The 15,010-nt window shown below is 43.9% G+C and overlaps 1 protein-coding gene across 1 annotated transcript in view; it reads left to right on the top strand.

The window, feature by feature from the left end:
- Window positions 1–15,010, top strand: part of LOC121293060 (potassium voltage-gated channel subfamily KQT member 1-like) — a 617,066-nt gene that overhangs the window by 214,271 nt on the left and 387,785 nt on the right. The window contains exon 10 of the mRNA XM_041215653.1: window positions 3,288–3,450. Coding sequence (XP_041071587.1) covers window positions 3,288–3,450 — 163 coding nt within the window. The remainder of the gene's footprint in view (window positions 1–3,287; window positions 3,451–15,010) is intronic.

Here is a 15,010-nt window from a genome sequence, read left to right as displayed (position 1 = left end):
AGGCCAATAAGTTTCACAGTCCCCAGTGTCAGATTTGGGTGTTACCCCAAAAATGCACTGTGGAACCTCTCTGGGAAGTTCCCAGATAAGGGTTTGCACGGCAATTGCCCAGAAATACACACTTCCTCTGGACAGCTGCAGTGTGCTGGGAACATCCCCAACCCCTCTGAGCTCAGACATTCCCGGACCTCCAAATCCCACCCACCCCCTCCAGACCTCAGACTCCCTCCCACCTGATGACTGACCCAGACCTTGAACCCTCCCCCCACACCAGACCTTGCCCACCACCACCCCACCCCCACAAGCTCCCCTGACCCCAACCAACCTCCGCCTCTGATCAACCTCCACCTCCGACATTGGACCTTGCTCCCCAACCTCTGACCCCACCACCCTCCGACACCCTCCAGGCCCCCTCCCCGGCCTCCGAGAGCCCAGGAACTCCGACTTCCACCTACCACCTCTGGACCTTGGACCCCTCCCCCCCACTTCCATGAACCCCCCTGGACCTTGGTCCCCTCTGGACCTCCGACTGACCTCCTCTCCCAATCCCGACCCCCCGACCTGGGACCTCTGGCCAACCTCGGACCCTCCCACAAGCCCCCCAGGACCTCGGACCCCACCCTTGGACTCCCAAACACTTGACCCCCCACCCACCCCGGATCTCAGACTGCACCACCCCCCCCCAACAACCCACACCTCCTAACCCCACTCACTTGCCACTGATCCTCAATAACCCCATGGACCTCCAACTGCTCCAATTCTCAAACTGAACCCCCCCGCAACCCCAGACCTCTGACCACACCACCCCCCCCCACCCGCCGGCCTCCGGCTGACCCACCCGGCAAACCCCCGGACCCCCCAGACACCCCCAACCCCCAAACTCTATCCACTTACTCCTAGACATTTAACTTCTCCCTGGCCTGTCAATTTCCCTTGCTCTTTAAACTTACCTACTTTATAGTAGCAAGTGCTATTAAAAAAGGGGCCTGGCCTCCTAGAACCTGTTGGAGTTAGACTTTGCGGGGGCCTGCGAGGAGTTTTTTGATGCCGTCCCCAGGCAACTCCAACAAATGGAAAAGGCAATGTAATTTTTAAGACCAGTTAAGTCGGTATTTATTTCTTCTAATTTCAGCAGGCCAGCACTTTCCGACGCTAGTTGGAAGTTACAACTCTTAATTTTGAAAAACACCCACGCCATTTTTGTGCTCTCAAGTCTTATGTTCATAGCAATGGAGTTGGGCAGGGAAGTTCTGGCTGTGACGCTGTCTCCTGTTTGATAAGTAGCCCATAGATGCAACATTGTCAACTGACGCTGGGTTTCATCAATGAAAACCTTTCCGGGCCGCTAAATTGAATGTGTTTTGCATGCACATCGCTGCACTTAGAATTTTAATTATAATCGCGTGGGAACCGGCAAAAAAAGGGAGAGAACAGAAGTGGCTCACAGTTCTGGTTATGACTTCAGGAATGGCATGCTATTGACAAAATCCAGCCCATTTTTTTCTGCAAGTTTCACACTATTCAAAGTAACAGCCTTATCAAGACCAGCAATATATTTGCAAAGTTGATACGGAGCCAAACCTCATAAAGGGCTAAAGGATGATGTAACTTAAATTACAAAGTATTTGTTCAAGACAGTTGCATTTGTACTTTGACATATTTCAGCACTTTAATTAATGATGCAGTTTATGACAGTATATCAGTTTTTCAATTCATAAATGTCATAAATATTTACTTATCATATCTGACACATGACTATGTTTTTTTGTTTCAATTTATAAACTAAATTCATTGGTCACAATTTAGACAGCTGCTACTCAGGAGCATAAGAATTATGTATTAGATTTTTTTTTAACTGAACATGAGACATCTGAATTATATCTCCAGTAGTTTATCAGTTGTTTCTATACTTTATTTTGGTTAATAGCACTGATTTCTGTTTCTCACTCATAAGAATTGTGTTCCAGATGCTTTTAGTAGCCAGAAAATCAGTTAATTTGTTTTAATTTGGTTTAGTTTAGTCTAGTTCCGACAAGAGCAAAGTGCTTGGAGATTTTCCTTGTTTTAGCTGGTGCTTTTTCTTTTCTTCCCATAGACCTTTTGCATTATTCTATGTGTGAGATAGGGTGCTAAAGGCCTAAGACACATCTGTTTCCAAATATGGTGGAGTGGCCTCATGTAACTCATCTTTGTACTTTTCCCCTATTTATGTGGGGAGTTTATGCCCCAGTATTCTAGCATCAATTTTAACTCACTCCACCTGGCAGAAACAGGGTTAGTACTTAAGTTAAAATTAAGGTGGTCATCATATTGGTACATTTGTCCTGTGCTGCTATTTTAACTTGGGCCTTCCATATGGTGGCAGAGAAACCTACCTGAATCAGGCAGAAGCTTCATTAATAATTGCAAAGAGCATGTGATCGGCATCCCCTCGATAAAATTGGATAGCAAAGAGGAAGAGGCCACATAAAAGTAAGTGGAATTATTTTTGTGGGGCCAGGATGAGCCCTCCTTGCCATGATTAGTACACCTCTCACCTACCTTTCTGACAGCTGGCATGGCGTCTGACCCCCCCCGGATGCACCAAACTGAAGCCGGTAAGCTGCAAAAAGCTGCAAAGGGATGCACAGCAGCATTTAAATGAGGCCTGGACTTTGTGAAATAGCCAGCAGGAAGAGGCAGGCAATGGTACAATCTACCAATCAGGTGCCCAGAATGTAAGATCTACCCATCTGTGTCTGCTCCTGACAAACCCATTGTACAGGGAATCACAAATGCAAACTTACATTTCAGATCTTTAAAACTTCTAAGGAAAAGCCTTGCCTTGAGCTGGTGGCACTAACTGGAGTGCACTTATATCTGTTGCCAAGCTATTGCTAATTTTTTTCTAATTATTTAAATTAGACAGTTTAAAATCGAGGATGCCAAATTCTCATTGAATACCATTTTTCCAATAATTTTGCTTACCTTCAAAGAAGATTTCTTCCTTACCTTTTTGTGGCATGCTTGATCATGTGCTTGCCATTTATATTGGTAAAAAAAAATGCTAAGTTCATCCAAAGTTACAAACAATTGTCAGAACCAAGCTATCTCCAAAAGTGCACTGGATCAGCAGTTAGTGCTGACAACAATAAAATACTTACACTTTTGTGGCTGTACAAATATTGCCTTTTAATAAAGTAACTACTTTTCAAATAGCAGTTCTCATGATGATAGAAAATGTTGTTCCTTTTCCTAGAATTGTATTCACCAGCTTTTTTCCCTTAATACTTCTCTTTGATCTATAGATGAAGAAATATAAAAGAAAATGCAAAATGGGACGAGATAACGAGACAGCATTCATGATGAATATTGGAGAAAATGCACTATCAGTACCACAGATAACCTATGACCATATTGATGAAAAGGATGACAAGAAAGAGGTCACCTTTTTTATTGATGAGCCAGCAGGTATATTTTTTGTATCCTACATAGTGTATTAAAATACCATCTTGGTAATTTATCTTGAAAGTTCCACCAATACTAGCTGTGCCAGTCATATGTTGTCACAGCATAAACTGGGTTAAAACCCAAGTTCACTCATTGAAAATGACCACTTTGTTTTGGCATGTAAGAATGACAGAAACGTTCTTATGCCTGAGTCAGACAACTCAAGGCAGTGGGGGAGGGGATCAAACCAATCAATGCAAAATCTAGTACCTCATGGCTTTGTTTGAATATATTATTGATTGTCAACTCAACTTAATTTTGAAATATATGCATAAATTTCATTTGTCCTGTTAAAATTTTAAAAGTACATCTCAACCAGTATTGTTCCAGCTAAGTTGCCCATATCAGAGACATTGAGGTCAGAAAAACTCCATAGAAGCTCAGCAGTGAATTGTTATGTTACTGTTCAGGGGCCTTGTACCAGATCCAGTTCACAGTGCTGTTTAGCACAACAGTTACAGCTGCTTATTTTTGCTCTTTATGGAGAGATAGTAAAGTCTTTAACTACCATAAATCTAGTGCATCTGTGTTTTTAGTCATTTATCCATTCAGTTTTGAAAAAAATCTGTTTAACAGTTTATACCTTAAGGCACGGTTTAGTGGAATGTTTGTTCTATCACCTTCAAAAGTAGAGTGCATATGATAAAGCCATAGGCTGAAATGCAGTGATTAGGATATAAAACATGGAGCTGCATGTGCCTTTTCCAGGATTTAAAGGTGGTGCAGGACCTCTTTTCATCCTTGCATATCTGCTCTAGCCCTAATCTATTTTTTTTTGAATTGGGGTTACTACATATGCATGGAGTGCTTTAGGTAAGGTAAGGCTAAGAGAATAAACTGATATGGCAACAGAATAAATTGCAAGAGATCTTTCAGCAGGAAGACATATCCCAAAAAAAAGACATTGAACAAGACTCTTCAAGTCTCTCCACCTTGTGGTGGCTTCCTGTCTCTCCATTGTGGGGATTTAAGGGTCTCTGTCATAGCAAGGGTTAATGTGGGACAGGGAAACAGTACCACCCACAGTGTGATGTAAAAAGACACATGACCTGAGACTAGAGTGTGCTGTGGACTGGACAGAGACCTGTGTAGAAGCAAGCGTGGAGTTAACTCATAGTTTGGGCTATACTTTGTGTAAATGTACATAGTTATGTGTTATCAATAAACACAAAATGTTCAACCATACAAGATAAAAAACCTCTTCGTGAGAGCTACCGAACATACATCATAAAGGCAGAATTGGAAACAGAAAAGCAGAACAGAAAAAAAATACTTCACTGTGTAGCTGAGGACTCCACAAGATCTCGTGGAGGTCCATGGTGAATGCCCACAGAGTGCAAAATTAAAGGACCTAGCATGGGTGAGCAAAAATTTCAGTTCTAAGCCAGGACTAGTTTAAAAAAGTTTCAGTGCTGTAAAAAAAAGTCAGAGCAGTCTGTTTCCAAAAGCACCATGGCCAGCCTGGACTTAGAATCATTGATTGTTCAAAATGCCTGCAGGGTCCAGAAAAATTTAGACCACAAGCTTTTTGGCCACAGAGAGAAGAGTATACATGCATACATGTATAGGTAGTATGAATTTTTGGCAATTTTTCTGCCAAGGATACTTAGCAGTCTGCATCTTTTCAATTTCCTCAAGGAGAGCACTCAGTTTAGAGTCGGTGAACTTATGGCATCTTCTTTTGTGACAATACGCCATGCCCTGCTGTCTTGTTTGGCTAGCTGCTCCTATAGTCAACATTCTTGAAAACTATCAAAAAATGATCGATGAGACATGCGGTGAAGTTAGCCAAGAATCAAGAGAGTAAGCCAAGCACTGTTCCTTCCTTACCTGCATGTCTCCCAGTCCATGGCTGCAGTGCTCAAGCAAAGTTATCTTATTAAAGGCGGCACTCTAATTTCTATGCATGCCAGCAGGTTACATCTGTTTTAGGGCAATCATTACCCAATGATAGAAGTTCTGAAATTCAAAGCTACAAAGGAACAATTCTAGTAGAATTTCTAACATAAAGAATGCTGCAGATTAAAAGCCGAGGAATGGAAGAAACACAGACTGTGTGTAAAGATTCTATGCAAGCATAAATCAGATAACAATAATACCAATGTGCTCTTGCACTGTTGGGGCGAAAATGCATATCGGCTGTAACACTGTAATTGAGATTTGATTTGCTTTATAGTTCTGCGCAGAATAATTTCACTATGTCCAATCTGATTCCAAATTTTGAAGAACAAGATGACCCAGGTGGATTCCTAAGGGCTTACTTTGAATTATTAGTATACCACCAGAGTTGGAAGAGCTTTAAGCTGAGACTCTTATATTGTCACTCAGCAGTAAGGCCTTTGCTGCATTTTCTCAAGTGATCCAATGGACAGTACAAAATATAGACAATACAAAATAATAAAAATGTGCATGAATTTTCATATGTGAGATGGCAATGGAAAAGATGTGTGCAAGATATTACACAAGAGTTGCCTGATTCAGTTTATTTGAATTACCATTGGGTAATGATTGCCCTAAAACAGATGTAACCTGCTGGCATGCATAGAAATTAGGGTGCCGCCTTTAATAAGATAACTTTGCTTGAGCACTGCAGCCATGGACTGGGAGACATGCAGGTAAGGAAGGAACAGTGCTTGGCTTACTCTCTTGATTCTTGGCTAACTTCACTGCATGTCTCATCCATCATTTTTTGATAGTTTTCAAGAATGTTGACTATAGGAGCAGCTAGCCAAACAAGACAGCAGGGCATGGCGTATTGTCACAAAAGAAGATGCCATAAGTTCACCGACTCTAAACTGAGTGCTCTCCTTGAGGAAATTGAAAAGATGCAGACTGCTAAGTATCCTTGGCAGAAAAATTGCCAAAAATTCATACTACCTAGAGGGAAAACCAAGAGTGGGATTTTCCCTGAATTGCACTCAGTGTGGTAGCGAGCTTAAAACTCCATATTTCTTTCTGCTGGCTGCAAAGGTTTTCAGGCCGTATCATCCGCTTTCCACCTCATTAATTATGCAGGCTCAGGAAACATGCAGTATCGCTGGCGGGCGGCCTCTTAATTGCCCGCCACACTGTGACCTCACCTCCTCCTCATTCTGGAAACTGTAGCTGCATGCAATGCCTGCAGCCCAGGACTGCTTCAATCAAGTTATGACACCAAAAGCCAAGAAGATGGCTGCGCCAAAGTTCAGTGACGCTTCACTGGAATGCCTTTTGGCTAACGTTGAGGCCTGCTATAATGTCCTATACCCTAACTCTGTCTACCAAACTCACCACAAGGGCTTGAGAGGTGCTGGCAGCAGTGGTCAGTGCCAACGCTGTGCAGACGAGGGCAGCCACCCAGTGTAGAAAGAGGATGAGTGATCTCATCTGTGCTGCCAGGGTAAGTCAACCATTTCATCACTCACAACTCATACACTTACAAGCCCATCAGACAATCACAGGGATGTCTATCAGCATCAGCTCCAAGGACATCCCACTCATTCTCTCACCCACGCCTTCATCTCCTCTGCAGATCGTGTCTTCATCCTATCTATGGAGCATTCACCACCCACACATGCCGGGTATCCTTTTCATCTGCCCTGGCATGTGCCTTGCTCACACTCTCTTCATCTGTCTTTATCCAGGAGAAGATCGGCCACAATTGCAGAGAGAGGTCCCAGACCAGGGGTGGAGTGCAGGAACTCAAGGTCCTAATGGAGTTCAAGAACAGAGCCATCGAACTGGCTGGAGAGGATGTGGACCATGCCTGCGGCAATGGTGGCGTCGGCGGCAAACACTCACCTGAGGATCCTACTCCAGATCATCCATCAGTCCACGCTACTGTGAGTGAAATCCCCTGTTATATCCTCAGCTGCCCTGCACTAATTATCCGAGGACACTTCAGATGAGGAATCAGAACACAGCAGCCCTGAAGACCCACCCCAGTGCTCATGCACACCCTCCACCACCGCAGAGACTCACACCTTGGTGGGACCTAGACCTAGAGCAGGCTGGGGTTCACAATCTGGTGAGCACAAGACACAACTTGGTCCACATCAGGTGGAGGCAGGGACATCTGAGGTCGCTGGCACTTGGAGGACAACTGGAGTCCACGATTCAGCTGAGTCCGTGTCAGATGACGAGTCTTCGGACTCGGTCCTAAATCAGTTACCGGAGCTGCAAAGACCATATCAGGAATGGATGTCAGCTGCATTCCTCAGATTGCAATAGATGAAGGAGAGTCCATCTAACTTCAGTCTGTGGTGATCGCATCATCATGCCAATACACCAAGGCCAACGCTGGTCAGATGGCAGCTGCTATGGAGACCTTGGTCCAGGACATCTGTCCTGCACTACTGCAGGAGCTGCCCTTCATTGGTGGGATCCATCAGCATCAATGTGAGAGGGATGCAGTGCACCTCGAGCTCATTCCAGCTGCCCCTTCCCCTCGAGGAATCAGCCAGGCGCCCTCAGGCACCCATAGGGAGGAGGATCAGCAACTGGACAGCCCGGGGCCATCCATTCAGGTGACTGAAGGAGTGTCTGGCCAATCCTAATCCCCTCTTCCTGTGACCCCAACACCTCCAGCTCCACAGGCCGAGGAGGGTGCACCTGCTGTACAGCAGGAGACCCAAAGCAGGTTGGGGCCCTCCAGGCCTTGGCCCTCCAGAGGATGCCTGCTGAAGTCATCACAGACAACAGGGCATAGCAGTTAGTAGGCTGCCTCCACCTCCACTATGGATGTCAGGGATGCACCCAGATGCAGCTGTAGAATTAGGGAACAGTGCACAGGTGTTCACAACATGTCTATAATGCTCACAGCTGTAAATAGAATTGCACCCATTCCACATCTCTTATGTACGTCTCCTTGTTATGATGAGCTGTGTTGCAGTCACTCAGGTGACACACCATGGTCCCTCCCCCACTTGTCGTACATGTCGCTATTATGGACCTCTCACAAAGTAGTGCGCTTCCATATCACCACAGTGTGTGCCCCTTTTGCACATCATTCGTGATGTCTCGACCTTAATGTTAAGTGCACTTGTGAAATGAACCTCATTCACATGCTTTGTAGGGTCATGTCATGTTTATTCTTGGCTGTGTAAAATTGAGGCAGAGGTGTTGCCTTGACTCGACTGCATTCTTGAAAGGTGAAGGCGTAGTGTATAAGGAGAGATATGTTCATGCATGGAGAAGGGTCATATATTGTGCAACTCATTGTGCTCTCTGTCTCCCAGCAGGGTTTTCATGCTATGAGCCTGTACTCAGAGCTCATGTGTGCTGCTGTCAGCCAACTGCACTTTCGACTTTCTGAGTGTACATCTGCTAAGCTCAGGAATAAGTGGCCACTTCAAGGTGATGAAGCTCAGTCCCTCTCAGCCACATTATTGTCCTGGCACTTGAACATCTAACCTTATCAATGAGAAAAAGACAAGATCAGTCTCCAAAGATGCCCTTTCTACAGTGTCTCTTCAGTGAATGTGGATTCAAGGATTTGTTCCCGTGTCGAGAGTACTCACCCCTGAAATGATGGCCAGAACAGCATGCATATCAAGGTCACCCCCCGCACCCTCCCACCACCAATATGACTGGCTGCTATGACATTGCTTTGACCTGGCACTTGGATGTGCTGCTTTCAGCTCAGGCATTGGGAGTCTCATTCACTGCACTCTGATACCACACTCTTGGCTCTTGGGAATAAACATGAGGCTAAATGTTCCCTCAGGAAATGAGATTATTTGAGGGGGGCCTGAGGCTTCTCTTCAGTGAACCATCCAAAACCAACTTTCTAACAGGCTTCTGGAGCTTGTCCATTCGCCCAGTTGCTATGGAGTTCGTTATTACTCTGGGGAATTTCCAAGCTGCAAATATAAGGTTAAAACAAGGAGATCAATTAATGCCACTTTGCAGGATTAGACTCGCATGAATGGGCATAATTGCTTCACTTTTCTGATTCCATGCATTGTCACTGAAAGGTTCCTAATATGTCTCAGCTGTGCCTTTCTCCTCATTTGGAAATGTTCAATTCAGTAGTGTGTCAATGCAATCTCTGTTCAACATATACCTCCCATTCACCCAACCCCCAGTCATATGTCTGTGCAACCTTTCCCATCTGTAACCCACAGTACATGTCTACCCCTGCAGCCCATTAAAAGCCACCCTGCCTTACGGCTGGCCTGGTAGATAGAGATTTGCCATGTCACCCTGAAAGTGATGTGGTGCTGTTTGCGACGCCTGGCACTGATTCCTGCGAGCGCTGCGTTATGCAGCATAGGCAAAGTAACCTTGAAGTTATGATCGAAGTGCAGGCTGCCAGGTGCATGTCACTAATATCCTGTTGCGAAACAAATCATTTTAATTACACGCCTGCGAGACCTGATGATCCAGTGTGGAACGATGATTCTGGTGAGAGGGCTTATAATGAGATGCAAATATATTTAAAATAATGACGTACTGCAGCAGGAAACGCAGCCCGCCATTGACAGGTACAGCGGACAATCACAAACTGGTTTCATGATGACTTAAAACGAATCTTTGGCCCTCGTGATATTTTCCTGTCCCACCCACCATGACACCTGCCATGAAAATGGGCAGAAAATCCCGGCCAAATTCTCTCATTGCCAAAGATGCATGAAAATGTTGCAAGAAGTTTACTGATCTCACCAGCTGGAAAGATAATATACTAGACATTATACCTTTCCTTCCTTGGCCACAAGCATATTCATCAACCTCTAAAAGGAACACGTGGACACCCTATAGGGGGGTGGGTGGAAGGGTAGAGTTTGGCATAGGGGGCATGAGGAGTCATGGGGGGCAGGCAGAAGGGCAGAGATTGGCGTGGGGACATGAGGAGGACCTTTTGAACTTATCTTTTAAAAGGTCCCTTCATGCAGACTAGGGTCACGACTCCTCTGTGAGACCGTGAATCATGACTCTTCAAAAACTTGGCTCAACTGCATGAAAGTGGAGCAGAGGTAGGACATGCCTATTTCCGCATGGGAGCTGGCCAGATCGGGAATGCCAGGTATGGGCTTTTGATTGGAATCAGTCCGCACCCTTTAAAGGCACTTTCAAAAATCAGACAGCCATGGAATGAGGTTAGGAATCCCAGAATTGGGACCAGCTGCCATTTTTAAAGGGCTCCAGAATCATCCCAACTCAGTACAAATCCAGGCCATAGTGTGGAACAAGAACGCAGGGGGAAGAATTTTCATGTTTGCAAGCGGGTTTGGGAGGGGAGGTGGGGATGGGGGGGGTGGTGGTGGTGGGGGGTGTGTGGTGGTTGGGGTGGGTTCCCTGACGTGTGAAATGACACGCAGTGACACTGGGTGGACATCCCGATGTCACCGCGCATCATTTAGATTGTCAGTTTGGCAGGCATGCAGCTGTGTCGGCTGTGTGCCCACCGAACTGTCAAAGGCCAATTAAGGCCATTAACAAAGTAATTAAAGTTGTTAAGTGAGCTGCCCGTCCAACCTTAAGGTTGACGGCAGGCGAAGAGCCCACGTGGCCTTTGCATTTTTAATGAAACCTCATCCATGCACAGTATGAGGTTTCATGAAATGTTTATTAATTAAATAAAATTTTTTGAAAAAATTAATGGACATGTCCCAGCTCATGTGATAGTTTCACATAAGAGGACATGTCCTTAAAAATTTTTTTCACCTTTATTAAATTTTGCAGATCTTAAACTAATCTCCCTGGGGAGATTGTGGCGCAATTTTGCATGCATGCGCGAAAGAGCGCAGGCCCCGACTCAGGGAATCCCCCCCATGCCTGCACAGGGAGTGCACAGCGCATCCAGGTGTGCGTCACACTGGGTGGGTCTTATTTGGCCCACCCACGTAAAATGGCAGCGTGCACCTGATCGGGTTTGCGTTGGCTCCCTCCTGCCCCCGCACAACCCCCCCAATGGGAGGAAAATTCAGCCCAGGAAATAACATGGTCAACCAAAAGCCCATGGGCATACCTACCACTAGGTAACGCTGTTCAGTCATGCCCTGTGTTTGCTATGTGTGTAGCTGCATTGGAATAGCTTAGCTAAGAGAGCAGCTAATTTATGTATGCAGGTCTTCAACTCTACAGTTGGGACATTTTAGAGGCCTTTGCTGTCTCCAGAACACTCAACCACTCCCTAATATCATATGGAGTCAAATTGACTGGACACGAATCTATAATAATAAAGATCTTGCAACAAGTCTGAGCCAGAGTAGATACCTGACACTTTTGGCTGATATTTCAGCTTCATGCTTGACTCTACTACAGTTCAGGATAGGTATGTTTGAGGACCCCCTTCTTCATCTGCTGTCTAATTGAACACCACATTCTCAACTAGATGTGGAGAAGAAACAATGTTTCGAGTCCAATGTAACACTTTTTCAACCAAAGAAGAGTCATATTGGACTCAAAATGTTAACTCTGTTTCTCTCCCCACCCACACTCCTAGACCTGCTGAGATTTTTCAGCACTTTGTTTTGATTTCAGATCTCCAGCATTCGCAGTATTTTGCTTTCACTAAACTAACTGTGATAGGGTTACAGAGCTTTGCTGTGATCTGTTGATTGAGCAATTGCTAAGCTCCATCATCTGTACTTTTGGTATTTAGCAGGCAGGAAATCTTGTTTTGTTGCTTCATTAGATTATAGTATTTGCGATAAACTATAGTTTTCACTTTCTATAAAAATAAAGAAAATGTAATAAATGACTCCACATGAAGGTAGCATTGAAAACAAAATGAGTTGCTTTATTTCAAGATGTCTCTCAATTTATATTAATTTGGACTTTTTTCAAGGAATAGCTCTCAAGAGTTCAATTAATCATATTTAAGTAATTTTGCATGAATGTACACAATATTAAACTGGAAGGAATTAACTATTTGGTTCCTAATGTTTTTAATTGAACTCTAATTAATGACGGTGCAAGACTAGATTTTTTTTACTATCTCTATTCAGAAATTTGAACCAGAATGAATTTGTAAGTAGGGAACTATTGCCAAAGGGATCATGGGAGCAGATGGAACTCATTATTCGCCACCAGTAATTACAGGTCATGTATACAACTCATTACTGTTGAACTTGTCAAAGTCTAATGCCCATAGAAAGACACCATGATGAATAGCTATTGGAAGGTTTTTTTCAATCATTAGTTATTACCATTCTTTCTAACCTAGGCTGTATTTAGAATCCCATCTATGCTGCTTGAGAAGATTTTCCTTCATTAAAAAGCATATAATGTATTGACAACAGGCTGTAGTGTAGTATATCAGCCTGCAATTTAGTTTCACTATTTTTCACACCATACATTTGCTAAAGGGTCTTGTGCCCTTTAAAAATAATTATGGGGTGTGACCATTTCCGGGTGCAATCCCCGCATTTGTCAGCAGGGCGACCTTTTGGGAGGCAGGCTCCTAATTGCCGCTTCCATGTCTGCTGCCCAATGAAGGACAGCAAGCAGGTTTGGGAGGCTGCAGGTGGAAGGACAGCAGCCCCACTGGCATAGGTGGGTGCTACTGCCGCAGTATGGGGACCTCGAGGGCTCCTCAATCTTGAGGCAACCTCTGAAGAGGCTTGTATCTTTCTAAAATAAACTATGGCCACAGCCGCCAGGCCACCCCTATGGAGGGGAACTCCATCCGCAAGATGGCCTATGACTGCACCTTGTGGCCTGCTGATCCATGAATCTCTGGTAGGGTTGGTGGGGGTGCGAGGAGCCAAAAGAAACCTTGTGGACCCAAGCCTTGTGCCTGCAAGCCATCTCCTGACACCTGCCAGGGTTTAGTCTCAACAGGGAGCCCAGCATCCCCAATCCACCTAATTGTGCAGATTGGCTACCCACCACAGCTGGGTGGGTAGCCCTTGCTGCCTCCATGTCTTTGGCAAGATCAGCTGCAGGTGGGACCTCATTGGTACACCAACCTGATGCCCTTCCACTCCATAATCCTCTTGGTCCTTCCTTTAAGCCCACCTCCATGGGACCAGGAATGTTTTCCCAACATTTCCTGTTATGGTCTTCATAGTGAGCATGAAACTAATAAGTGGACCTAATCTCTGACTTGGAAAATTTGTAAAAAAAATCTTGTGAATTCTAACAGCTTGAAATGAATAAATATAACTGCATCCTGAACAATTTCAGCGCTGAAGTGATATTAATAATAAGCCCCTAAACCCAAGTTACTTATGAATTGGTGTCATGTTTCATGATTTTTTTTTAAATAAAGGATTGGGGCACCAGTGAAGGTTTGTGCATTAAATGATTTCCCTTCAGTGCTTTCCAGAAGAAAGTATTGTGCTCTTACTTCCTGCTATAAATTATGATTAAAATTTGATTTTCATTCACATTATTTGCATATAATTAACTGAAAATGTAGCTAAATTTGCTCTCTAATTATCTCTAGTATGGAATGAAGTGCTGATATTCAAATTCTCCAGCACCTGGTTTTTGAATTTTAGTCTTACTTGAGATTTAAATATTGGCTTTTCTCCAATAACCTATTTTGGTGTTTGCCCATCTAGCCCAAGGGGGTTACAATACCCATTGTGACAATAAAGCTCCCATCTCTGGAGAAAAAAATACAAGTCCTTCTGAATTACCTGCCAGCTTTGGGCAGCAGAAACAGTAAAATGTGGTAATGTATACAATCTCAAAACTACCAGTCTTAAATTGCACCAAAAAAATTGGCAGTTCCCTCTAAGTTACACATTACTGTGCTTAAATGGGATTTATGTGGATTTTATTAATGTCTTCATCCCATTTTCCCCAGTTTCCTCCCAAAATTATTACCACCACTATTTAATGGCAGTATGAGGACAACTATACTAAATGCATATGTAAAAGCATTTTCATATATTGCAAGAGAGGGGCTTTGGCCATGCCTGAATATATCAAAAATGTTTGCCAGCTAAAATTTTAGCACGTTGTGCCTTATGTTTGCAATTTTATTTATGTCAACCTACTTCCCTTTTTCAGGTATTGGCCACTCTAGTTTAAACACTTTGCCTGAAAAACCAACAACTCACTGAAAACCACTTGATTTCCATACTATTATATTTCTTTTATGTTTATTAAACGCTTATTTGTAATACAATAGTACAACAGGATCTACAGTGATATGTCGTTAGTGATTTAGGCCTCACTGTGGCGCTGTTTGCTTAATCAGCCAAAATGATCTCCCTCATAGGCTTGTAGAAGCTGTTCTCAGACAACATCAAAACATTGTCTTGCAAGTACTTAGCATTTTAAATTGGGCTTTAAGAGATTGGGAATCAAAGTGCCACAGGCTTTACCACGTTTCAAAACGATTAACTTTGCCTTTCCAATCACATTTTTGCTGCTTTTGAAACTATTTCTTGACATTTTCCGTTCTGTTTGTAGGACTCACATTCTAACATAACTTGTGCGTTCTTACAGATAAACCATTATGGGCAACGCAAACATCCATTTGTTGGATTCTTTATCGGTTTCATGTGGTTGTCCTCAGGACGACACTGTTTATCCTGTGCGACATGGAGGTCATCCTTTTCCAAGCAGTTTTTCCATTGTGCTT

Source organism: Carcharodon carcharias, chromosome 21 (assembly GCF_017639515.1).
Source record: "Carcharodon carcharias isolate sCarCar2 chromosome 21, sCarCar2.pri, whole genome shotgun sequence".
NCBI classification, from domain to species: Eukaryota; Metazoa; Chordata; class Chondrichthyes; order Lamniformes; family Lamnidae; genus Carcharodon; species Carcharodon carcharias.
Note: the sequence above shows the minus strand (reverse complement) of the source record. Positions and strands in the feature narration are given on the sequence as shown.